This window comes from Suncus etruscus, chromosome 9 (assembly GCF_024139225.1).
Source record: "Suncus etruscus isolate mSunEtr1 chromosome 9, mSunEtr1.pri.cur, whole genome shotgun sequence".
NCBI lineage: Eukaryota > Metazoa > Chordata > Mammalia > Eulipotyphla > Soricidae > Suncus > Suncus etruscus.
The window spans coordinates 27,626,981-27,654,192 of record NC_064856.1 but is presented as its reverse complement, the minus strand read 5'-3'; the positions used below and the strand labels follow the sequence as shown (position 1 = coordinate 27,654,192).

Sequence of the window (27,212 nt, the reverse complement as noted above, 5' to 3'; positions counted from 1 at the left end):
TCTTTTTCCTCCTTTTATTCTTCTTCCTCTTCTTCCTCCTCTTTCTCCTCTTTTTCTTTTTTTACTGTTCTTTGCTCTCGTCTTACTCTCCTTCCTCCTCTTCTTTTTCAGAAGAAAAAGATGAATCCTTTTCATCTTCCCCCTCTTCTTCTTACTATTTTTTACTCCTCTTTGCCTTATTCTTACTCTTCTTTGCCTTATTTTTCTTACTCTTCTTCTTCGCCTTATTCTTCTTAAAATTCTTCCTCCTCTTCCTGCTCTCACTCTTCCTCCAATTCGTTTCTGGGACTTCATATGTTGTTACTGTTGAGTTTCTCAAAGACTTCTATTTTCATCGGCTCACATTCTTTGAGTAGTTTAGACATTGTCTGATCATTTGCTTTAAAGTTCTCTTCCAATCTCTTCTGTTGTGTGGAGTTGTTCTGCATTTCATCCTCTGGCTCACTGACCCCGTTTGCAGCTGCCGTTACTCCAGTGGAGAGGTTTTCCATTCATAAGCCGAGTTTTTCAGACCTTTTATTTCAGTGTGAAATTTTCTAATTTCAGTCGTCAAATCCTCTTGATGCTTATTTGTGCTCCATTCAAGTCTATCGATGCTTTTTTTTTTTTTTAGCTCCCTGAACATCTTCCATAATTCTACTCTAAACACCTTATTTGAGAGGATGCCTGACTGGTACTTTTCGAATTATCAGAGCAGCCATCTTGATTCTTTAAACATGGAGTTGTACTGCAAAATTTCCCCCATTGTTAAGGTTGTAGATTGCTTTTTACAATGTGGAGAAGGTGGGTTCAGGGGTTGAAAGATAGGCGCAGCCGCAGAGGGAAGCGGAGCGGCCGTGCTCCTCGGGTGTGGGTCCTGGAGAGATTATGATCCTTGATGTCTCTGGGCTGGCTCCCTCAGAAAGAAGGAATTTTTCAATATCTTGATATAAGTAGAAGTAAAGTGACTATAAAATCACCACACACACCATATTTCCAACCCTGGGTGAGGGGGTCTGAAGCAGAATAGCTGCACAAAATAATCCAGATGAGGCTGAGGGTGAAACACATGTAGTCTGACAATCTTCTAGCTGATATGGAAAGCAAGTTGCCTGACAGAACTGTTGTTTTTATTGAGTATAGAGACCACCCCCAGGTGGGGGAGTAAGGGCAAAGTATAAATAGCTCAGGCTATCCTGAGTCAGTCCTACCTAGTTTTAAGTGTAAGACGATCTCTGTTTTGGGGTAAAACCAAGTTGTAGGGCCAGAGCGGTGGCACAAGTGGTAAGGCATCTGCCTTGCCTGCACTAGCTTGGGACAGATTGTGGCTCAATCCTTCGGCATCCCATATGGTCCCCTAAGCCATGAGCGATTTCTGAGCACATAGCCAGGAGTAACTCCTGAGCATCATCAGGTGTGGCCAAAAACAAACAAACAAACAAACAAACAAGTTGTAAACAAACTGACGCAAAGAAATCAGGTATGATCGTTGTTTTGGGTAAAACAAGGTATAATCTAACACTTGTCAATAGACTTTTTTTCCCAAACTAATTAAATTGCAGATTAAAGTCTATACATTTGACTCTACATTATTCTTTTTGTTTGTTTATTTGTTTTTATTGGTTTTGGGGCCACACCCGGTGGCATTTGGGGGTTACTCCTGGCTATGCACTCAGAAATTTCTCCTGGCTTGGGGGGCCATATGGGATGCCAGGGGTCAAACCGCTGTCCATCCTAGGTTAGTGTGCATAAGGCAAGTGCCCTACCACTTGTGCCACAGCTCTGGCTGCTGTACACGATTCGTTTTTTAAACTTTGTTATGATGTATTTAAATGCAGGTAACTTGGGAGATAACTCAAGTGGTGTGAGGCACCTAAGTTCCATCATCAGCACTCTTCTATCACCACTGGGGTAGTTATCCTGTCCCTCAGTACCACCAAGGGGCCATGAATAGCACTGCATTGTTGCTTTATGCACAGCCAACAGACCCAGACCCACAATTTTGGACCAGTCATCATTAAGAGAGGTCCCAAGCTTCTTGAGCTCTGCTTAAAAGAAGTCAGCTTGGGATCGCTCAACTTCCAGTGGGAGGGGACATTGTACCTTTCTTCCTCAGAAAGTGCCCCCTGGAGGGGATTTCTGACCATGCACAGGAAAAATAATCTGGGCTGGGTTCTTGCTGGAATGCTCTCCTCAGTCATTGTCAACTGCTCATTTGTTTCACATTCTTTTCTACAAGCATGTTTTATTTCCAAATTAAAAAGTAAATAATGATTCACAGGCCAGCATTGATTCTGAAAGGCAGATTGTCTGAGTTAGACACTTGAAAACAGCTGAAAAGATCACTATTATTAATATTATTAGCACTACATAAATTTCTTGCATAGCATACTGATGTGATTTTAGATCATGTGAACTGATTACCATAATAAATTCAGTCAGCATCCACCATCTCATATAAATGCACAAAAGCAATTGTGAGGACTTGGGACATAGCTGAAAAGACTGGAGCACACACTGGGTAAATTCAACACCACAATAATTGCCTATGTACTGCCAGAAATGACTCCTAACTTCTGAGCACCATTGGGGTGGCCCAATTTTTTTTTATTATTTGATAATTATTTTGATTTAAAAAGAAGTTCTTTCAAAAAGCTGTTATGATCTAGTTATATTTAGTCCAGCAGTGCTTAACTCTGAAAAAAATTAACCAGTGAAACAAACTGTCCAAAAGCCATATCAGCAGTGTTCAGGGGGCACTAAGATTCTATTCAGTGAAGTAAATTATTCAGAGGTAAAAGGCCAGGAGAATTGAACACTGAACCTCATGTTAGATATATGCTCTATCCATGATTTATCTTACCAGCTTCTTAATATCGATGGTTTAGGGGCTGGAGCAATATTACAGCAGGTCAGGCACTGTCCTTGAAAGAAGCTGGGGCCGGCGAGGTGGCGCTAGAGGTAAGGTGTCTGCCTTGTAAGCGCTAGCCAAGGAAAGGACCACGGTTCGATCCCCCGGCGTCCCATATGGTCCCCCCAAGCCAGGGGCAATTTCTGAGCGCGTAGCCAGGAGTAACCCCTGAGCATCTAACGGGTGTGGCCTAAAAAAACCAAAAAAAAAAAAAAAAAAAAAAAAAAAAAAAAGAAAGAAAGAAGCTGAATGGAGTTTGATCTCTGGCATTCCATATGGTCCCCCGCACATGGCCAAAAATAATTGCTGAATGTAGAACCAGGAGTAACTCCTAAGCAGAGTTAGGCCTATAGTCCCCCGCAAAAGATGTTTTTTTAAAACTCTCTAGCAAATTAGGGAGAGAAGAAATTTTACTAAAAATGACGGATCATGGACGTCCTTAGGAAAATTAGTCCAAGTACATGACTGTTTCATATTGCATACAAATTTTCAAGAAACATAAATTCCAAACTATCCAAAACTTATAAGAAATTATATAAAAAGTAAAAACCTCTGGAGCCAGAGAGATAGTACAGCAGTGGGGTGTTGGCCTTGCATGTGACCAAACCAAGACAGACTCTGGTTCGATTCCTGGCATTCCATATGGCCCCTGAGCCTACCAGGGGCGATTTCTGAGTGTAGAGCCAGGAGTGTTTTCTGAACACTGCTGGGTATGTCCCCAAAATCAATAAAATAAAATAAACAAAAAGCTCTAACAGCGAAATATTTCTATAATTGAAATGCTGGTATATTACCTTAGTGGATAAACTACAATCTATACATCTATTCAGCCAGGATAGTTAGTGTCCAAGAATGACCGCACTGTTCCTAATGCTTTAGAATATTTTGAAGAATTTTATAACTTTGGCAGTTCTTTTAGCACTCGCTGTTATTAAAATTTAAAATCTTTTAATTACCACACCAGTCTTATCCAAATATTAATTAAGTGGCAGTGCTCTTAGGACACTTAAAAATTCATGACGACCAATTAGTTCGAAGTGAAAATTAGATGTTATATACGACAAAGGCACTTAACCCAATACTGTGCAGTTAATTTAGAGGGCACTCAATACAGCATCAGAGCTAACACTAGCAGAGTAAATAAAAAAGGCAACATTAAAGCAGAAGCATCCCACAATGGATGTAAATTTATGCTCCCTGAGAATCTATTCTTTCTTCTCGATGCCTGTTCCTATGGGAATATTAATATTGAATGATGCAGGTTTTGAATTTTTTCAGGTCTAGCCTCGGCTGCTCTATTGTTATTTATGTTGATATGTTACGTATTTTCAAATTATTGAGAAGAATTTTATTTTTAGGTTCAATTTTGTTTCTGTATTTGGCTCTCACATGTTTTTAAACCTTTAGAAGACATGTATATTTATCAAAAAATGTAGATCAGTGACTGACACTTGGCTCAAGAACATTTTATTGTAAAAATATATTAAAAATTCCCCCTTGTCAATACTGTATAGCTACTTATTGCCATTCCTTATAAAATTCTGCCAACTGTTGTATATTTTTACTATTATATTTTTGACAATATGTTGCTGTTAACATAATTTGTAGGTATGTGCTTATACATGTACCCCTGGACAATTTTTAGATTATATTTATGATAATATAATTTTTGTTTGTTTTGTTTTGGGGGTACGCCTGGCAGTGCACAAGGCTCAATCCTGATTTTACTCAGGGATCACTTCTGGCAAACTCTGGGGACCATATGGGATACCAGGGATTGAGCCCAGATCTGCTGCATACAAGACAAGCCCTTGTACTATCTCTTTGGCCCCAATAATATATAATTTTTTTAGTTTTTTTTTGGGGGGGGTCATAGCTGGCAGCAGTGTTCATCATTTTCTCCTAGCTTTGTGCTCAGAAGTCACTCCTAGCAGGCTCAGGGGTCCATATGGGGTGCTGTCCTCCTGGGTTGACCATGTGCAAGGCAAACATCCTACCGCTGTGCTATCTCTCTGGCCCCAATAATAGAATTCTTATGCTGAATCACTTGCTGCTGTGGCCAGAGCAATTGTTCAATAGATTGGAGCACATACTTCATATATGGGAAACCCAAATTTAATCCCCAGACCAACCTAATCCCGCAGGTAATCCAAGAGGTGACTCTCCAAACACTGGTCAGTGAGAAACTCCTGAGCACAGCTGAATGTGCCTTCCCAAAATATTTTTTAAAAGTACATGCTTCTTTTGCTTTTCATCAGAATGCTGTTCTTTATAAAATTTTGGTACAGAATTGCCTCTAAACCATTTATCAATTATATTTCAAGTAGAGGTTTGTAAGAAGGAACCTTTCCCCAAACTTATCCCATACTGAATATCATTTTTCTTTATAATCCCTGACAACTGGACAGGCCAAAAATGTATTTAAACATTTGCATTTTTATCTGGAGTTTATGGGATGCTCTCCTGTATTTATTCCTCATTTGCATCTTTCGTTGTATTACTTTTCCCCTCGCATCCATACATCATTTTTATGGTCGGCTGATCTTCTTATAAATGCATAAGAGATAATTAAATGAAGTCAATAAACCATTTCTTTCAGACACTTACCACATATATTTTCCAAGTGCATTTTCACATCATTTATTTTCTGAAAGTAAGGCTTTAAATTTTTCTAGAGTACAATTCAGCAGCTAGTTTGTTTAGGATTGACACATTGTCATCCTTATCTAGAATTTAAATGGTAAAATTCTTTTGTGTTTCCCCTAGGTACTTGCTGGGTTTACTGTTAAGATGTGAAATCCAGAGTCTATATAAAATTCATGTTATAACATTAGAGAACTCAATATATAATCTTTTCTTCTCCCTCCAAAGCCTCTATCCTGCTCATTGACTTCTTATAGCCAGATTTTCTCCTCCATCCCACAAGGCCCTACTTGGAAATTCCATCTTTATCAGCCAATTCTTGTGAACTTTTGCATTTGTCCTAGTTCCTCTACAGAGCTGAGGGACTATGTGACCATCATATTAATACTGTGCCTATTCATGTCTAGAGAGAACATTCGGACTTTGTCCTAGTTGTTAGCCTAGGGGCTTCTTCTCCTTCCAGATGAATTGAGATGTGCTCTGTAAGGAAAAATAAAATTTAATCCAAAGCAGAGGAGAAAAAAAAATCCACATCACTCAACTTGAAAGTTCGATTTTTGTAGTTGTTGTTGAAGATTATTGAATCTTAGGTGGGGGGTTGGTTGGAAGGGAGGGATTCCTGGATGATTGGAGGAATATTGACACTTTGGTGATTGGCATGGCTAAGGTAAGGAGCCAAGAACACATAACATATCTACCTGCTTGTGGACCAAGATTAAAATAAACTATTACCCCTCCTTTTATCCCTCACCCCTCCAAATAAAACAACCCACTCTTTTCATTGTCTTTCTATCAAGACATCTTTGTGTCTCTATTCACATTTTGAATGCCCCACGATGGGGGGTCGGGGAGGGGGAGTGGCATCATTGCTTTTGTGTTAAGTTCTTCTAGAACTTAAGGGGAGGAGCAGAAGGGCTATTATAGAGGAACAGGGGCTACAAACAAAAGTAGAGATGATGGGGGACCACAGGTCATCCAACTCAACCCCAAAAGACAGGCTCTCTTTAAGGAGAATCCCCAGCCCTGGACGGTATGGAGTCCTGGGCGACCCGGAGTCTCTAATTTGATAGATTGATGACCCCGGACGCGGAGCCAGGAAACTGGTCCTCGGCTTGCTCCTCGTGCGCATGTGCAGTTCATCCTCATTGTTCGGCCGCTTCCCTTGTCTCCATCCTCTCGCAGCGGGATCGTCGCGGAGCGTCGGGTGTGCGCCCCCTCGGTGGCCTGGTTCCCCCACAAAGGATGTGCGCTACAGGTGAGAATCGAGCCTGGAGGTTTGTTTGGCCGGCCGTGGGGTAGGTTAGTGCCCACACCTGGTGGAAGCAAAAACTTGGCGATTCCCACTTGGGCTGAGACCCTGTAGCACTTGTTCTGAGTCTGCTCTGCTCTGTGTGCGCCCCTAAAGAAAGCCAAGTGACAGAGCCTATGGGCTGGCAGAGGGGGCCTGGAGGTTTCTGGAAGAGCTGAAAGCGCCGCGGGTAGCCTGGTCCAAATCAAAGGCGCTGGAGTCAAGGATGCCTCCCAGTAGCTTCTCAGATTTGCATGCACCCTAGCCAGCCAGCCATTCATTAGCGAGTCAAAAAATCCACGACCCCAGCGGGAAGGAGAATGAATTCTTTGAACATCTTAGTCTGTGTCTGCAGTCCCAGGGCAGTTGGTAAGTGTGTGGTGGCTGACTTAAAGAGCTCGTGTTTGAACTAACACCGTGGAGTTCAAATTCTAGTTCTGCTACCGCATCTCCATGGGTAAAATAGGGTTCTCTTAAGACTCATTTTCTCCAGCTGTAAAGTGCAGCCATACCTAAACCCTGCCTCGGGGAGGATTGAATAAGGGAGCCTGTAAAGTACAGGCCAGGGCTTTCACAGGCACCTGGGAAATGGCCTTGCCTTTCACTGCTCTTATTAAGAGCTTGTACTTGCTCGCAAAGACTCCTCTGTCAAATCAGCATTACCAGACCTGTTTTATTTTATTTTGGTTTTTGAACCACCCCTGGCAGTGCTCAGGGCTTGCTCCTGGCTCTATGCGCAGGAATCACTTCTGGTGGGGATCAGGAGACCACATGCAGTGCCAGGGTTTGAACCCGGGTCAACCACATGCCAGGAACACTGTCCTATCTCTCCAGTCCCATCCCATTTTCACCTGGAAAAAAAAAATTCTCCTGACCGGTGAGAAAAGGGCAGAGACCACTAAAGAAGGATTGGTCCTCATTGATATGCTGCTCATCCTTCATAGCCCCAGGAAAAATTCTGAAACAGCTGAGGCCAGAGTTTTCCCTCCAGCCTCCTGTTGATTTCTTTTTAGCCGCTCAGAACCCTCAGAGGCGAGCCCAGAAGCCTCTAGATCTTCGTTGTCCCACTGTCCTGTCCAAATGTCTCTCAAACAAGAGTAGCTCTCATGCACCAAAATCTCCCAGAGGACCTGTTAAAAACCCAATTGGATGGGGCTCAATTGGCAGGCCCAAAGTTCTGGTTTCTATCCCCAAAGTGAACAATGGTCAGATGTGGCCTTTTTGGCCTTACGGCCTCTCCACCCCAAAAACAACAGCCCAACAGCTTGTGGATTACACTTATATTAGATGTGGGGAGTAAAATTTAAAAAAGAACGATTAGGGGGCTGGAGCGGTGGCACAAGCAGTAAGGCGTCTGCCTTGCCCACGCTAGCCTAGGACTAACCATGGTTCTATCCCCCGACATCCCATATGGTCCCCCAAGCCAGGAGCGATTTCTGAGCGCATAGCCAGGAGTAACCCCTGAGCATCACCTGGTGTGGCCTCCCCCCAAAAAAATTAGATGTGGGGAGTGAGTCAAGAACGGGCTCTTCTGTCAGGATCCTAGGAGACACCAATGCGAGTTCTCCCAGGGCCACACTGAGAGAATGATGTAAGGGAGAGTGAATTCCAAGAATCAGCATCTCACACTCTTGTAAGGAAAGAAGGATAAGGACTCACTAAACCTGGGAAGACCCCACAGAAACAGGGCAGAGTGCTCAAAAATTAGCAGGTTTTCTCTTGACTTGGTCAAACATGTACTGATGCTTCAGCCTTGATTCACTTCCTGCTAGATTGTCAAAAAGGCTGAGGAAATATAAGTGGAGGCTCAGCAAAGGCATGACCTGGGCAGGCATGGCTCAGTGTGGACCTGGCTTGGTGAAGGCTTGGTCGGGGTGGGCGTGGTTTTGTGAACTTGACTGTTGGTGGGCGTGTCTCTGTGGAGGCGTGGCTTGAGTACAGAGGTGAATAAGCTATGAAAAGCTTGGGAAGAAAAGAACACCTGGGGTGATGACCCAGGACATGTCTTGGAGGAAAAGGACAAGCAAACTTCTCTTCTTCTGGAAACTTCTCCCCAGGCTTTTAATTTTCCAAACCCAATCCTAAATTCCTCACAGCCCTCAAATCACACCCAACAAACAGCACATCTGACATTGAGGAATGTACAATCATCCCACCCCGATTTCTGCCTTTACAGGATAGGTTTACAGGAAAGGTTCCAGGGCTGAGAGCATTTACCCTCATATACAGTGAAAAAACAGGGACAAAGAAGATAATCCAAGTGGTAGAGCACATGATTTTTATGTGCAAGGCCCTTAATTTGATCCCTGGCAATGCAAGCCCCCCTGAATACAGCTGGGTGTGGCCTAGTGGCCCCCAAACACTACATTGCCACACCAATTACTGCTGAGCCTCACCCTAAACAATGAAGTGAAAAAACACTTGAGGGCTAGAGCAATAGCACAGCGGTAAGGTGTCTGCCTTGTACGCAGCTGATCCAGGACAGAACCGAGTTCCATCCCTGGTATTTCATATGGTCCTCTGAGTCTGCCAGAAGTGATTTCTGAGCACAGAGCCAGGAGTAACCACTGAGCATCACTGGGTGTCCCCCCCCCCAAAAAAAAATAATAAAGAAAAAGAAAGAAAAAACACAACCAGAGGAAAACATTTATAGAGGGGCTAAGTACTAGCTTCTGTTACCAGAGTGTCAGGGTTCAAGTCCCAACATATGCTGTTAATTTTCTTCCCTCAGTTTCCTCTAAGTGGGGCCAGTGCTCTGCTCTAAGAGATCAATGAGACGGTGCCTGTGCAATACTTAGAAGAAAGCCTGCAGCGTAGTCGGCATCTAGAAGTCACGCCACTGTAGATGTCAGTACACTGGTAGCATCTTAATCTGGTCAGCATTGCTCAGCAGGAGCACCAAGTCTATTTCTAAACCATGCTCTTTCTCTGGAATCAGAAGAGCAAAAAACAAGTTTCTTAATAAACCTTTGCTGACACTGAAACCAAAGGAAGACGCATTCATTTTCTTTTCTTTTTTTTTCTTTTTGTTTTTCTGGGTCACACCTGGCAGCGCTCAGGGGTTACTCCTGGCTCTATGCTCAGAAATTGCTCCTGGCAGGCTTGGGGGACCATATGGGATGCCGGGATTCGAACCACCTTCCTTCTGCATGCAAGAAGTGCTCTCAACACATTCATTTTTATCCCTATCCCAGCCCTATCCACATCCCTATCCTTAAAGCACCCTGTCCCAGGTTGTCACAAATTACTAATAACTTTCTAGCCTCAACAAGTTAAAAAAATATAGGTGTAAAATTCCAATAAGCAGCTCTCCATAAAGTTGTTTTTGTTGCCTTTAATGCTTTCTTAGTGAAAATATACAAAACATGCAAAAAAAAAAAAAAAAAGAAAGTCTAGCTTTCATGGACTTTTCAGCCTCAGCAGTAAACAGAGGATGAAGGAAGGCATTTTACTTGTACTCCCACCCCAAACAGTCATCCACAAACCCTCCTAATTCCCTGCCATGCTCTACTGGATTATTTTAGTGTATTTTCTGGGCATCTAAAGTGTCAGAATATGTCTAATAACAGACCAACCATCTCCATGCCTGTGCTCAATCATGTCTTGCTCAGTTGAACTTTGATTGCTTTTCCTGATATGAAATTGAAGGGAGCACTAAGTTGTCAGGAAAAGTAAGTTGTCATTTATTGTCCCCAGTGTATAGCCTTCTCTGTCTCATGGGGTTACACTAGGGTCATGGGTTGCCCTCCACAGACCTTCCAGTGGCTTTGGGGACATAGAGGCATTTGTCAGATAATTGGAGTTGAAAGACACTTTCTGACTACTTCTCATAAGTTTTCTGATTTTTTTCTTTTCCTTCAGCTCTACCTTCACAGTTTTCTCCATTTTTCCAGAAGCAAATGGGCACAGCACAGGTGAGTTGTCTATTTATTACTCATTATTCCCAGGAACCCCAATTTTCATTGCTGCTTGAACCAAGTTTTCTTGTTTCTCTTCATTTTTTTCCATTACCTTTTCTATATAATTTTTGTTGCTTTTTTATCCCTTCCATTGATTGTAAGAGTCTATGCTTTTTTATTCTATTAATGATTTTCTCCGATGTCTTTAACATACATGTAAACATATTTTACATAGATTTTCATATCAGGAATTATTTCAATAACAGCACCTAACCAAAATATATTCTCTTATATCAGGTGTCTTAGACATTCCCAAAATGTTTTTTTAAATTTCTCTTTTCTATTTACACAATAGTTTGGGGGAATTTGTTAGCAATGAAATCAAATTTCCTTGTTGTTTGAACAATGATTATTTCAATTTTAATGTATATTCCTGATTTTATATTAAAAATTTGAAGATAAAGGAATGAAATTAGAATTACTGGCAGATACAGTACCTAAAACTTGGGCTGCTTCCAGTTGCTGGAAAGTCCTTACATATATCTTCATATAGCTTGGGTAGCAATAGTATCAGATTGTTATTTTCCTTTTACCTTTATCAATTGGGGGGGGGGGGATTTTGGCTATTCCTGGTAGTATTTAGGACTAACTCCTGGCTCTGTGCTCAAGGATCATTCCTGATATGGAATGCCAGGGGTTGAATTAGAATCAACCACATCAAGGCAAGCACCCTGCCTACTGTATTATCTCGCCAGTCCTCCCCTTAGTCCCTTTTTACTGAGAATATAAGTATCAAATTTAAGAAACACCACAGCTGGGGACCAGAACAATAGTATCATGAGTAGTGTTTGCCTTGCATACAACTGATATGGGTTTGATCCCTAGCATCCCATATGGCCCCCTGAGTCCTTCTAGAAGAGATCCCTGGGTACAGAATCATGAGTAAGAGCTGAGCACAGCCAGTTGTAGAAGGATCGGAGAGGGAAGATGGAAGAGAGGGGAGGGAGAGTGGGAGGGAGGAAAGAGGGAAAGAAGGAGGGAAGGAAGGAATGAAGGAAGTTCTCTATACTTTGTAACTCTTCTAAGGCCACCTATTTAGAAATGTGTGCAGTTAGAGACCTTGAGTCCTAGGGTATTGCAAGTCAAAATTCACGGCATGATTTACTTCTGCTGTGGTTGGGAGGAAGCCACAGGCTACTTAAAGTCAAGGGTTGCCAGACTAGACACAAAGCCTATCCAAGTGTCTCATCCAAGAACATTTACAGTCTATTAGTTCAAACTTAACAGGATGCCTGTTACGTTCTGTCTAGTAACAGAATTTTCTAAATCTGGCATTCTTTCTCCTTGGGTAGAAAGCGGGTCTGATGGCCACTGGTGCTGACACCTCAGCTCCTCTGGGACCAGGTATGGTCTACCCACCATGTCTGACCCAACTCCCTGCCACAGGACCAACTAAGCTGACTGTCTTCAGTTTCAGCATCAATCACTGTAGCCACCCTCTTCCATGTCACATTTTAGAAATTCTCTTTTGGAGTCACTTTGAGTGGCTGTTTGGAGAGATGAACAAATTTGACTCCCTGCCTGTCTGAGCTGGCCCCTGCAAACACACCCCCAACATGTTCCACTCACTGAAACTCTCTCTCTGGCTTTACAGGAACTCTCTTTGCATGCTATGAATCTCTAGTCCTAAATTTTCTCTTAGATTCTGCTGAGCCATGAGAGAGATCCCTCCCAAGGGGCTTTCCAGAAGGACCCTGTGGTTGAGTTTCCCTTGATCCTCTGAGTCTTTCTTCTGTTGTGTTGCGTGAATGATTGAACACTGAAGTTCCAGTGTTCAGGTTCAAATTGATTTTTCTGGAAAGAACCATGAAAAAAGTCCTTTTCCATGCCCCTTGGCATTCTGAGACATGAGAAGCCATTTGGTACATCTTCCTTTTTCTTGTCCCCAGAAACCCCTCTGGACCATCTGCTGCCTCCTGACAATTGCCCAGTAATGCTACTTTCATTTCATCTTTCCTTTTGTTTTCTGTGGTTTTACTCTAAGACCCAGAGATTTGCTCCATATTGTCATCCACATTACTCTGTTTTTAAACTTTCTCTTGAGAGTTTTGGTTTGTTGTGTTTATAACCTGGGCTTGGCCACAAAATACTGACCGTCTGTCCACTTATTTCTTTTTTTATAGCCAACACATTTCATTTTATGATGAGTACATTCATTTAGAGATAATAATTTGTTTTTCTCTCTTTTGTTTTATTTTTTGGTTAATGCAGGAATCAAACCCACAGTTGCATACATGCAAAGCATGATTTCTACTACTGATCTATATTCCAATCCTAATTTGGTTTCTCAAAATTTATTCTTTTGGGGCCATTAAGACAGTTCCATGTGGCTGGGACAGATGTTTTACATGCAAGAGGTCCAAGCTCGATCTAAGGCCCTGTATGGACCCAAAGAAACAAGTAGAAAGTACTTCCTATAACCACTAACTATGACCCCAAACCAATCGACCTACCTATATTCCTATATTCCCTTTAATTCCCTAGTAATTGGTTTACATAGTTCTTTATTTTCCCTTCATAAATGGTGATAGATGTTAGTGGTGGTTCTGTTTGTCTGGCCTGTACTTCCTCATATCTACTTCTCATATGTTCTTCATGCTTTTTAAAAAATAATTTCTGGGGCTGTAGAGATAGCACAGTAGTAGGGCATTTGCTTTGCACACGGCAGACCCAGGATGGACCTGGGTTTGATTTCCTGGCATCCCATATGGTCCCCTGAGCCAGGAGCTATTTCTGAGTGCAGAGCCTCAGGAGCACCGCCAGGTATGCCCCCCCCCAAAAAAAAAGAAAAAAGGAAAAAAAGAACCTTTCTGAATTTTTTTCTGAAGCTGCTGGGTAGATTTACATATTAATTATAGAGTCTTGGGTGATGAAGCCAACATTTCTGGACTCAGTATTGTTCTCTAGGTAACTAGATGAAAAAAAAAACCCCAACTTTATTGGCAGGGCTAAAGAAATAATAGCACAGTGATTATAACACATGCCTGGGTTCAATTCCTGGCACTGCATGTTTCCCCAGCATTTCTGAGTCCAGGGCTGCAGGTTCCTGAAAAATGCCCATGTGGCCACATCCTCAGGCCTGGCTCTGAACTGACTGGCTGGCCAGTGGGGCCCCTGGCCCTGATAGGAGAACCACACAGAGACATAAAACCACAATAAGTCAATTTTAGTGGCTGGTGTGGGCCTTCTTGGCATAAATTTATGTTTCCTGTAAGATTTTCTTTGAATGAAAGAACTAATGGGGCCCCTTTGACGGGAATCTTGTGGAGCTATATAGAGGCAGAGTCCTCTTTAGGCTGTACCAAAAGGCAAAGAGACAAGTTAAGGGCACCTCCCAAAAGGGAGGGGGTACAAAGTCTGATGCTCAAGGATCCACATGTTCCCCTAGAGCAGCCATCTAGAACAACCCTCAGGTAGGGTCTGAGTACAGCACTCAACTTCTCTCTTGGGCTGTGGGGTTTAGAGGACTCTATAGTCTGTCAGAATATCCCCTGAGCTGTCACCTTCAGCCAGCCCCAGGAGGTAAGGATACCCTGTGCTCCCCACCCCTGTGTGGAATCTGTCTACCCTCCCCACTTTATCCTGCTTCTATAATGGCTGGGAGCACCCCAGGCTCTGAATAGAATTACAGGAGTATCTGCGCATGGTTTGTACTGGGGTGAACACAAATTTCCACTTTCCACCTTCTACTCTCTGTCTTCCAGGAACTAGTCAAAATGTTTTACCTCCCAGCAAGCCTCTGCTTGGATAGCTGTATTAGGATTCCAAGCCCATTGAGTTAGGAGAGTTGCATATTCCTGAAATTGTCACCACCAAGGACCTCCAGGCAAACTCTTTTCATTTATTTAGCAACTGCTTGCTGAGCACTCGTGGCCACCAGGGCTATTGGAGATGCTATAGGTTCATCAGTTGATATCTAGTTTTGGTTCCTTCCTCTGATGCCCCTCAGGTAGGGCCCTTAGTCGTTAAGTTCTTTGTGAACAAAATTCCTGTTCTGATGGCTTCAGATATCACTGAGATAGTCCTGGTTTCCAAAAGCATATTTTCATCTTAGAACTTCACTCCTGTATTTTGAGTATAGTGGGTAAAGGTACTTGCCTTGTATATGGCTAACCCAAGATCAATCCCTGATACCACAAATGGTACCAGGAGTTATCCCTGAGCACAGAGGCAGGAATAAGCCCTGAGCATATCCAAGTGTGTCCTCCCCCAAATTAAATTAAATTCAATGAGCCTCCTCAGGCAGAAATAATTCTCAATTGGCTGGAGTGCTGATTTGGCATATAGGAGCCCCTTGTACCATCCCTGGTGTCACACAATCTCTCAAAGCATCAACCTCCAAGCATCATGCTAAGAGTAGCTCCTGAGTCATGTTGACTCTGGATCAAAAAAGTAAAGTAATAAAATTTGGGGCCTGAGTAATAGTACAGCACACAGTCAACCTAGGTTCAGTCCTCAGCATCCCAAATGGTACCCTGTGTCTGCCAGGAGTAATCCTGAGCACAGAGGCAGGAATAACTCATGAATATCATCAGGTGTGGCCCAAAACCAAACATACATACATACATACATACATACATACATACATACATACATAAATTGGATTTATCAGCCTCAACACCATCAATACTTTAGGTCAGATCATTTCTTCAGAGGCAGCCTGTGCATTGTGGGATGGTTAACAATATCTCTGGTCTCCACCCAGCTGTACCCTTTCCTCAGTTGTGCCTGTTATAAATATCTTCAGACATTGTCAAATACCCCATTGCATCCTGATTCATGTCTTAAGAATTTCTGCTTTGGGCCCAGAGAGATAGCACAGCGGTGTTTGCCTTGCAAGCATCCGATCCAGGACCTAAGGTGGTTGGTTCGAATCCCTGTGTCCCATATGGTCCCCCGTGCCTGCCAGGAGCTATTTCTGAGCAGTCAGCCAGGAGTATCCCCTGAGCACCGCCGAGTGTGGCTCAAAAACAAACAAACAAACAAACAAAAAAAAAGAATTCCTGCTTTAGGATGCTTCATTATTTTTCCAAAATATAGACCTGAATGTATTTATTTCATGTTTCCTTTGTCCCAGGAAATAATCTCCAAAGTAGGAATACCAGCTCTAGGGAATTATGCAAGACAATTTACTAGAGTAGAGTATAGAAAGCAAGTATCAGAGTGCCTTTTTATTTATTTTTAATTTTTTTTTGGTTTTTCGGGCCACACCCGTTTGATGCTCAGGGGTTACTCCTGGCTAAGCGCTCAGAAATTGCCCCTGGCTTGGGGGGACCCTATGGGATGCCGGGAGATCGAACCCCGGTCCTTCCTTGGCTAGCGCTTGCAAGGCAGACACCTTACCTCTAGTGCCACCTCGCCAGCCCCCAGAGTGCCTTTTTAAATCAGTTTTGTTTCTAAAAAAATTTTAGATGATTAAGTTTTGTGTATGCTGTACAGTGGTAGAGTCATATGTTATTGAAATTTCTGAACCTTTACTGTTGGGGTGGTTAAATTATTGGAGGCCAGTGGTCTATACAAGAAAATTCAAAACCTCTGGGCCTATCCACTTAATCCTTCTGTTGCTCTTTTTGTTCTCAAAGCATGTCCACATTAATCCATCATAGTCTTACTTGTATTTCCCTTCACTTGGTGTGGTTGGAATTTGTCTATGTCCTTATTCACACAAACCTCATTCGTGGCATGCAATCTAATTTTTCTCTTCCTGGTAAAATACAGCTTGAGCAAACCAGGGAATTTAATCTTCCTACCCCCTCAAGAACTCACGAAGCTCATGAACATCTATTGGACATCCATTCCCCTCGAGTTCCCATACTTCATTCTTGCAGATGTATGTTTATCAGAAATCAGGACCAGTGTCCTATACGACTCGAATAAATCAATGCTGATGGAGGAATTAAAATCGTCTGCTGAATCCTTCTGTAAATTGAGAGACCACATCTGTCTGCTATTAATTACTTCTCTCACAATGTAGAACACAAAGGGAAGTACATGCTTGACCTCCTTTGTGACATTTCCTATAAACACCCGCGGTGAACACAGTAGGTGATCCTATGCCTGTTTTCTCTGCCATCTGGCATTGCACACTCCAGACTGAGCAGATTGGGCTGTTGCAGGGATGCGTGTTGTTCAAGGATATATCTGTGGACTTCACCCAGAAGGAGTGGCAGCTACTGGACCCTGCCCAGAGACTCCTATACAGGGATGTGATGCTGGAGAACTACAGGCACCTGGTATCTCTGGGTAAGCACCCCCGCCCGAGCCCTCCCAGCAGTCATCCTTCCTATCTAGGGACCAATTGCTCTAGGTCTAGAGTGCAAGAAATTTCAGGCTTGAGCTTTCTGATTCAATGACCCTTTTAGAATGTAGTCTCATTTCCCAAGGAAATGGTCTTCTCTGCAGTGACCCCACCTTAGAAAGAAGCTTCCAAAGATTCCTCCTTCAGATCCTTCACAGAGCCCAACTTTTAAACAACATTGCCAATCTTATGTCCTTATCCATCACAGGGCACTGTGATACCAAACCAAAGCTGATATCCAAACTGGAACAAGGAGAAGAACCATGGGTGTTAAAGAGAGGACCCCCAAAGCAGAGGAATGCAGGTGAGTCTCTAAGGTCAGAGAGGAAGAGAGAAAGTTCCGGAACCTAGAGCCTAAATGATGAGCTCCTGGTTGTTATCTTTGAACACATCTTAGAGATGTGTTCTGAACACCGCTTTGAGAGGCCTCAAACTTTTGGAAGTGATTAAAGAACAGATGGTTGCTGTACCTTATGTGCCTCCCTTCAGATATCACACTCAGATAAATCTTTGTTTCCTGCTTGACTTTTATAGAGCAACATTTGCTGGGTGTTGCTAGAATACGATAAACATCCTGGATCTTTAATTCTCTTGTTTTCTCTCCATTCAGCAGTGCTCATTGTTCATCTCCTAGGGTACCAATCTGTAAATGAGCATTTATTGTTGCTGCATTCTTCTTTTCAACAGCATTTATTATCCTGATATGTACCAGTAATATTATTTGGGGAGGAAGGCAAGTATTCAGGATTTACTCCTGTCTCTGAGATAAGGGGTCACTCCTAGCAGTGCTCAGGGAACCCTATGGGTTAGCTGCACGGAAGCATGAACCCTAATGCTGTACTATCACTTTAACCCCTTGCACCACTCACATTCTACGGATGGGAGGTTGTGAAGCAACATAGCTCTTCCTGAAGCAAAAGATCCAGTTAGCAAAAAAATGCAACCAGAATTCTGAAAAATTCTTTATTTACATGGTATAGAGACTGACAGGGAGATCTACTTTAAAATGGGCAGTCAGGGGCCTGAGTGATGGTGCAAGTGGTAGGGCATTGTCTTGCACTTGCTAACCTAGGAGGACTGCGGTTCAATCCCTGGCATCCCATATGGTCCCCAAGCCAGGAGCGATTTCTGAACCCATAGCCAGGAGTAACACCCTGAGCGTCACCAGGTGTGGCCCCCAAACAAACAAAAAACAAATAAATAAAATAAAACGAGCAGAGTGTGCCTCTTTGAGGAGATGAACATTTGAATAGCTAAAGTGAAATAGACTTTTCAATGATGGGATGGCATGAGTGATGGGTTATCTGAGATATTTCTGGTCAAGAAAATGGGTTTAGAGCACTGTTCGTAACCTGTTAGTCTCCTGTGGCATATGGGTTCCATTCCAGTGCAACAGAAAGTCCCACGACCCTTCTCTGACTGACTTATTTAAGCTTTCAGGTTAAGGTCTTGGAGACAGAAAAAAAAAAAAAAAAAGAAAATGGGTTTCAAGCCTGTGAGAAGAGAGCAATGTGTTTAGTGAAATCAGAGAACATCAAGGGAATCAATGGGACCATAGAAGTTGAGTGGGGAAGAGCAGCAGATAAAGAAAGAAGGTAGGGCCCGGAGAGATAGCACAGCGGTGTTTGCCTTGCAAGCAGCCGATCCAGGACCAAAGGTGGTTGGTTCGAATCCCGGTGTCCATATGGTCCCCCATGCCTGCCAGGAGCTAGTTCTGAGCAGACAGCCAGGAGTCACCCCTGAGCACCGCCGGGTGTGGCCCAAAAACCAAAAAAAGAAAAAAAGAAAAAAAAAAAAGAAAGAAGGTAGCCAGAGGCAAAACTGTATAGGTCTCTGAGATTATGGATTCTGCTCTAAAGGAAATAAATGAGAATAGGGTATCCTAAGGGTATCCCCTTGGGCACTATATTTGGGGGTCAGGAGATGCAGGACTAAAACCAAGAAACAGAAAGCTTAGTCTTTTTGGTAAGGAGAGAACTAAGTGATGTCTCCAAAAGTGAAAAGTAAGCAGTGTTTCTGGTTTGTTTTTTTGTTGTTGTTGTTTGTTTGTTTGTTTTGATTTGGGGACCACATTTTTTGGGGGGGCCACACCCGGCGGTGCTCAGGGGTTACTCCTGGCTGTCTGCTCAGAAATAGCTCCTGGCAGGCACGGGGGACCATATGGGACACTGGGATTCGAACCAACCACCTTTGGTCCTGGATCGGCTGCTTGCAAGGCAAACGCCACTGGGACCACATTTTTGTGCTCAAGGCTTATTCCTGGCTCTTTGTTCAGGAATCACTCCCAGTGGACTCAAGGGACCACATGGAGGACTGGGATCTAACCCAGGTCGACTTCACTCAAGGCAGACACCCTACTCACTGTACTAGCTCTCCAACTCCACAAAATGTTTTGAGAAGGAAGCTTTGAAGTCTAAAGTCTAAAGTCAGAGCGGAGTGATAGCACAGAGGGTAGGGTGTTCCTGGGTATCCCACACGTTCCCCCCAGCCTGCAGGAGTAAATTCTGATCTCAGAGCCAAAAGTAACCCCTGAATACCACCAAATCAGGCCCAAAAACAAACAAAATAAGGAAGTATAAAGTCAGCATTACCCCTACTTTTTCCCAAAGTTTTTATGGGAAGTTTGTTAATATCAACTTTATTTCACAGGAGATAAGAGATAGCTATAATCTTGAACTTTGGGAGGAAAAGTAGAAAAAATTGGCCAGAGCAAGAAAAATCAGCATTGGTCATGGAAGCAGAAGTCAAGGAAAAGCGTGCACAAGTCAGTGACAGAGTGGAGACCGGTGGAAAGTAGCAATAGAGGATATTGTATAGAAAGTATTTGCTTGCAGGTTTTGCCACAAATATAAGTTAACACATTGACACCAGCATATACCACTGGTGACACACATTTAGCTGTGGTTTAATTAATGCAAACAGCAGGGACTATGTCAAGATGTCAACGTGATGAAAGGTTTCTGGTTTTGTTTTTGCCTGTGGGCTGATAGTAATCTTGGAGGATATATAGGTTCTCAGCTTAGCTCTCTCAGTACATGATATATGCTAAGTAAAGACCATAAGCAGGTTTTTAATGAACTAGTGGTTAGAAAATTCATAGCTCATGCAATTAACTATCCTAAAGTGATAGCAACATTCAGCATTGTAAATGTGGGAAGCAATCACTTGACTGTGTGTTCTTAATTTAGATTTTAAAATATAATATAAATTCCAAGTAATTTTCTTAACAATATTTGCCTTATATGCTACATAAAAGTTTGATACCCAAGTTTCAACTCAACAGAGGGTACCTCTACTCTGTTCCTTAAGAAATGTATAAAGAGGGGCTGGAGAGATAGCACAGTGGTAGGACATTTGCCTTGTATACAGCCGACCTGGGACAGACTAGGCTTTGATTCCTGATATCCCATATGGTTCCCTGAGCCTGCCAGGATCGATTTCTGAGTGCAGAGCCAGGAGTAACCCCCCTGAGCTTCGCCAGGTTTGTGGCCCAAAAACAAACAAACAAACAAACAAACAAAAAAGTGTAAAGAGCTAGAGAGATCGTATAGCAGTAGGGTACTTGACTTGCATGTGACCAGCCATAGTTCATGGCCAGGAACTTTCAGGATTAAACACTTAGCATAGAGCCATAAATAATCCCTGTGCACTGCAAGGGGTCACCCACACCCACACAAAAAATAGTAATGATTTTAAAAATAAAACAAAAACTTTATAAAAATGTTTTAATATTTTGAAGTATGTTTGTTTTATAGAAATCCAGAGAGCCAGAAACATGGAGATAAGCCAAGAAGACAAAGATAAAGGTTTGAGAAATTTTTTATTTTTCAACATTCAGGAGACCCAGGAAAGAAGTAAAACATTAGAAGAGGTATTTAATATGGTCACAAAACCTTCAAGAAAAATATTTCACAAGTGTGGCTGCTTTGGAATAAGTGGGTCCACAGTAACTATTAGTAATAGAAGTCATGTAAGGAAAAAATCTAATGGTTGCAGTGAGTGTGAGTTCCTTAATGAGAAATCTCAGGCTGGGGAAAAGTCCTATGAAAATGATAAAAAGAAGAAATTCCACAGTCATAGTGAGAACTTTATTCAATATCAGAAGAAATCAGCCTCGGTGCCACTTCTTGGATGTAATAATTGTGAGAGTTTCTTTTGTAAGAAGTCAGCCTCTGTTACATATAAGAGTGCTCAGACCAGAGAGACACTCTCTGAAGAGGATGAATCTGGGCACTTCTTCAATCAAAAGTTAAAGTTCAATCCTATATTTAGGGATAGGAAAGCAGAATCATCCAGTAAAGATAGGAAATCCTCTTGCATGAAAACAAAATATGCACAACAGGAAACTCTCACAGAAGAGAAACCTTATTCAAAGGAATCAAACCTTATTCAACATCAGAGAAGACACAGAGAAGGCAAACCCAAGGAGGGGAATGGAAATGATGAAGCCTTGCAGAAGCCAAATCACACTCCAAACGGGAGAACTTGTGCAGGAGAGAAAATCTTTGACTGTAAAAAGCTTGGAAAATCGTTCCTTGAAAAGCCAACTCTTAATCAACATCAGAGAGTTCACACCACAGAAAAGCCCTGGGAATGTGGTGATAGTGATAGAACTGCTAAAGAGACACACTTAATTAGCCATCAGAGCAATAACACAAGAGAGAAAAGCTTTAAAGATAATAAATGTGAGGAACCCTCCAGTGAGAAATCAAAACACACAGAGCAACAGAGAACAGACATGGCAGGGGAACTCAATGAGTGTAATGAGCGTGAGGAGGCCTTAAGAGAGATGCCACACCTCACGAAAAACCAGAGAGCTCTGAAAGGAAAGAAAACCTATGACTGTAATAAATGTGAGAAGAGCTTCCACAAGAAAATGCAGCTTTCCCAACACCAGAGCACACATACAGGGAAGAAGCCCTATGAATGTAATGAATGTGAAAAGTCCTTCTTTGTGAAGTCCAATCTCACTGAACATCAGCGAACTCATACAGGAGAAAAACCCTATGAATGTAATGAATGTGGAAAGTCCTTCTGCCAGAAGTCAGCCCTCACGGTACACCAGAGAACTCACACAGGGGAGAAACCATACAAATGTAATGAATGTGGGAAAACCTTCTGTGTGAAATCAAACCTGACTCAGCATCAAAGGACCCACACCGGTGAGAAACCCTATAAATGTAATGAGTGCTGGAGATCATTCTGTGTGAAATCTAATCTTGTTGTACATCAGAGGACCCACACAGGAGAGAAACCCTACAAATGTCCTGAATGTGAGAAAACCTTCTATGAAAAGTCGGCCCTCACCAAACATCAGAGAATTCACACTGGAGAGAAGCCCTATGAGTGTAATGAATGTCGAAAAACCTTCAGCCAGAGGTCAGCGCTCACCAAACATCAGAGGAAAACACACAAGAGAAAACTCCCCCCAAAGGATCTCCATGAGCAGAAGGCCACAGCTACCACTCAGACCCGCTGAACATCAGCTAAGTCACACATGGCAAAGTCTCCATCTGTGGATAATAACTAACAGAAATGAGAGGATTAATCTGGGATTGAAATCCTATGTGAAAAATTTCAACTAAGATTCAAAAATATTGAGGGGAGATATGTAATTTTAAGAAATACGGATTAAACTGTGGAACTATTTCTCACCCACGGTCATATTTCAGATATGGTTTCAGGCTTACCGCAGGGAGAAAAAAAAGAAAAAATGTTTTTCTGTATAGAATGTGAAATTCAGAGCTTTTGCAAATACCTGAATAATTTGTCATGGACATGGGAACATTAAACAGGTGTATGTGGACATACTCTGAGGTACATTGCTGCATGTTTTGGTGTGAAATGTATGAGTGCACTATATATATCATGAATTTTGAGTGTATTGTATTTGCATACACAACCCATCACTGTTTCTGCATCTCAAAAAAAATCACAGGACAAATCATAAGTGAAAACTGAGTAATTATAAAGCACATGGACCATAGTTCTACTTCCAAGCACATACCCTAAAATAATTGTTCTTAACTAATAGCCTAAAGGGTGTTTGGAATGAAAGTGAGAAAATATTGAGATGGGTCAGCTGTCACTCTGACAGGTATTAGAGAGATACTACAAGTACAAAGTCCAAAGATGGTATGTTCCTTGCTGTTGTCAGCAAAAGATCAAAAGAAGGAGACTCAGTAGTAATATCATTAGCTCCTGGTACTTTAGCGATAGCACAGTGGTAGGGCATTTGCTTTGCATGTGGCTGATCCGGAACAGAACCAGATTTGGTCCACAGCATCCCATATGGTCCCCGAGCCTGCCAGGAGCTATTTCTGAGTACAGAACCAGGAGTAATTCCTGAGTGCCAACTAATGTGGCCCATAAACAAACCCTCAAAAAAGTAATATCATTAGCTCCATCAAAGAATAACACTGCCCTAGAGAAGCTTCCTGACTTGCACCCACAGATATCTACAGGAACATCCATTGCTGAACAATTGCTGAACTAATTTAACAATAACAAGAAAGCCATCAATGATATACTAGTAGGGTAGATAAATATTGATCTATCCATAAAGATATACACCAATAAAAATAAATTTTATTATATCATAAAACAATGGTGTTAAAAGGAAAGTAAAGATCTCATGTGATTACATCTATATAAAGATGAAGAACAATTCCATAGTACATATTCAAGCAATAAAATACAAAGGCAAGTAGATTTTTACTGCAAAATCTAGAATAGTAATTGCATTGGGGAGCACTGAGGGCTTTAAACTTAAAAAAAAGAGTTGACTCTGTAGGGCTAAACAGTAGTACAGCTAGTAGGGCATTTGCCTTGCATACAACCAACCTAGTTTCAATCTCTGGCATCACATATGGTCCCCTGAGCCTGCTGGGAATAATTCTTGAGTGCCACACAGGAGTGGTCCAAAAACAAAAACACATGGGTGCATATATGTTTAGGAGTATGATTTCTTCCTGTTGTAAAAGAGTTAATTTCATCTTTCTTTCTTTATTCCTTCCTTTCTTTCCTTCTCTTTCTTTTTTCCTTCTTCCTTCCTTCCTTCCATTCTTTATTTCTTTCCTTTCTTTCTTGGGGTCTAGGATTAAAATAAATGGTGCTGAGAATTAAACCTACACCTCCAGCATGCAAAACATGTTCTCAGCTTATTGAGCACTCTGGTCCAACTTTATTCATCTTAAAATGATCATGTGTTCCTTTTATTTTTTAAATAATATCTTTATTTAAGTACCATAATTACAAATATGTTTGTAGTTGGGTTGCAGTCATAAAAATTGCACCCCCTTCACCAGTACAAGCTTCCTGCCACTAATGCCATGCATCGCCCTCCTCCCAACCCCCTGCCTGTATTGGAGACAGGCATTCTATTTCTCTCACTCACTACTATTGTCATGATAGTTGTTAGTGTATTTATTTCTCTAACTGCACTCACCACTCTTTGTGGTAAGCTTCATATTGTGGGCAGGTTTTTCCAGCTCTCATCTCTATTTTCTCTGGGTATTATTACCATATTGTGTTTTATTTTTTCCACAGATGAATGAGACTATTCTGTGTCTATCTCTCTCTCTCTCTCTCTCTCTCTTTCTCTCTCTCTCTCTCTCTCTCTCTCTCTCTCTCTCTCTCTCTGGTTTATTTCACTCAGCATAATAGTTTCCATGTCCATCCATGAACAGGACAATGTCATGAATTTATTTTTCCTTACAGCTGCATAATATTCTATTGTGTAGTTGTACCACAGTTTCCTTAGCCACTCATCTGTTGTTGGAAATCTGGGTTGACCTACTAAGGGGTGACAGGGCAATGTTGAGGTCTCCCATTATTATTGTGTTGCAATAATATTTATGTTTTCTTTCAGATTTGTCAACAATTGTTTTAGACATTTTGCGGTCCCTCATTGGGTGCATATATGTTTAGGAGTGTGATTTCTTCCTATTGTACATATTTCTTGATTATTACAAATGTCCATCTTTGTCTTTTATAACCTTTATAAGTCTAAATTTTGTGTCATCTGATATTAATATAGCTATTCCAGCTTTTTTTTTATATTTTTGGTATTTGGGTCACACCCTGTGACACTCAGGGGTTACTCCCAGCTATGCACTCAGAAATCGCTCCTGGCTCGGTGAACCATATGGGACTTTGGGGATTGAACCCAGTTCTGTCCTGGTTCAACCGCATGCAAGGCAAATGCCCTACCACTGTGCTATTGCTCAGGCCTCACACTCCAGTTTTTTTTGTTGTTTGTTTGTTTGTTTTTCAGTTTTTGGGTCACACCTGGAAACGCTCAGGGATTACTCCTGACAGGCACGGAGACCATACAGAATGCTGGGATTTGAACCAATGACCTTCTGCATGAAAGGCAAACGCCTTACCTCCTTGTAATCTCTCTGGCCCCACACTCCAGCTTTTTTTTTTTTTTGGTGTTTGGGCCACACCCATTTGACGCTCAGGGATTACTCCTGGCTATGAGCTCAGAAATCGCCCCTGGCTTGGGGGGACCATATGGGACGCCGGGGAATGGAACTGCGGTCCGTCCTACTCTAGCGCTTGCAAGGCAAACACCTTACCTCTAGCGCCACCTTCCCAGCCCCCACACTCCAGCTTTTTTAAAGGAGTTGTTTGCTTGCATGTATCCAACAACCTTTGATTTTGAGTCTATGTTTGTTTTGACTATATGTGTTTCTTGTAGGTAACAGAAAGTTGGATTCAGCTTTTTGATTCATTTGCCACTTTGTGTCTCTTAACTGGTGCATTTAGTCCATTGATGTTGATGTTGAGAGAGATAATTATCATGAGATTTAATGTCATCTTTATGTAGGAGTTTGTTGTGTCTGTTGCTCTATCTTGTCTTAAAGTAGACCTTTCAGTTTGTCTTTTAAGGCTGGTTTTGAGTGTGTAAAGTTTCTAAGCTGTTGTTTATCTGTGAAGCTATGTATGTTTCCTTCAAACCTGAATGTGAGTTTGGCTGGGTGAAAAATTCTAGGCAAAGCATTCATTTTGTTGAATTTTGTCCCTATATCCCGTCACTGCCTTCAAGCCTTGAGGGTTTTTTGTGACAGATCTGCTATAAATCTCGAGGATGCTCCTTTGAATGTAATTTCTCTTTTTGATCTTGCTGCTTTCAGAATTCTGTTCCTATCTGGGATTCGTCATTGTAACTAGAATGTGTCTTGGGTGCTGTCCTTCAGATCTCTTTTAGCCAGTACTCTTCAGGCATGCAGGATTTGGTTGCATGCAATCTTTAGCTCTGGGAGTTTTTCTGCATTGATGTCTTTGACTATTTATTCTTCATGGGGATTTTTATTCTGGGTCTTTGGGACCTAATGATTCTTATGTTGTTTCTGTTTGGTTTAACAAAGACTTCTATTTTCATCTGTTCACATTCTTTGAGGATTTTTCCCATTGTATGATCATTTGTATTAAGGCTCTTTTCCAATCTCTTCTGTTGTATGGGGTTGCTATGTATCTTATCTTCTAGCTCATTGATTCGGTCCTCAGATGCTGCTACTCTGTTGGAGAGGCTTTCCAGTGAAGTATTTATTTTGCCTACCAAGTTTTTCAGTTCTGTTATTTCAGTTTGGAGTTTTCTCTTTTCTATTTTCATACCCTCTTGATTCTTATTTGTGGTTCATTCAGCTTGTTCTTTGAGTTCTATGAGGATCCTCTATATTTCTTCTCTAAACTGTTTATCTGAGAGGATAAATAGGTGGTTGACATTTTCAGGTCATTGGAGCTGCCATCTTCATTCTCTATGCATGATGTAGGGCTGCATTATTTTCCCATTGTCCCGCAGTAATGTGATGTTTTCTACATGTTGTGCTGGGGTTCATTGACTAGGCGATGTGCTGGCCATGGAGCTGAGCGGCCTGGCTCATCTGACTTCACCCTTCATGGTCAGGGTCAGATCACCTCCATTGATGTGGCTTCTGTGGGCTCTTCTGGGCAGGGTTGTCCCCAGCACCAGTAGCTATGGGTCTAGATGGCAGCCGTGAGAAAAGTCACAGATCGCATGAGTTCCTTTTGTTATTTTTCTTACTTTGATACAAAGACCATTTATATACATATACATTTATAAGCTTTCATTTACAAGAAACAAACTTAAAAAAAACTGCATTGGAA

The 27,212-nt window shown here is 42.0% G+C and overlaps 1 protein-coding gene, 1 long non-coding RNA gene and 1 other non-coding gene across 3 annotated transcripts in view; all 3 read left to right on the top strand.

Annotated features, from left to right (window-relative positions):
* LOC126018395 (thyrotropin-releasing hormone receptor-like) overlaps positions 1-7,086 on the top strand; it is a 40,867-nt gene extending 33,781 nt beyond the window's left edge. The window contains 2 exon segments of the mRNA XM_049780544.1: positions 6,716-6,828; positions 6,939-7,086. Coding sequence (XP_049636501.1) covers positions 6,716-6,828; positions 6,939-7,086 — 261 coding nt within the window.
* A 10,245-nt stretch (positions 7,087-17,331) lies between these two features.
* The window catches only part of LOC126018367 (uncharacterized), a 29,564-nt gene continuing 19,683 nt past the window's right edge, over positions 17,332-27,212 (top strand). The window contains exons 1-2 of the long non-coding RNA XR_007498916.1: positions 17,332-17,382; positions 20,834-20,884. This is a non-coding gene — a long non-coding RNA (uncharacterized LOC126018367). The remainder of the gene's footprint in view (positions 17,383-20,833; positions 20,885-27,212) is intronic.
* LOC126019293 (small nucleolar RNA SNORA54) lies at positions 18,415-18,539 on the top strand. Its single transcript, XR_007499023.1, has one exon. It is a non-coding gene; the product is annotated as a small nucleolar RNA SNORA54 (small nucleolar RNA).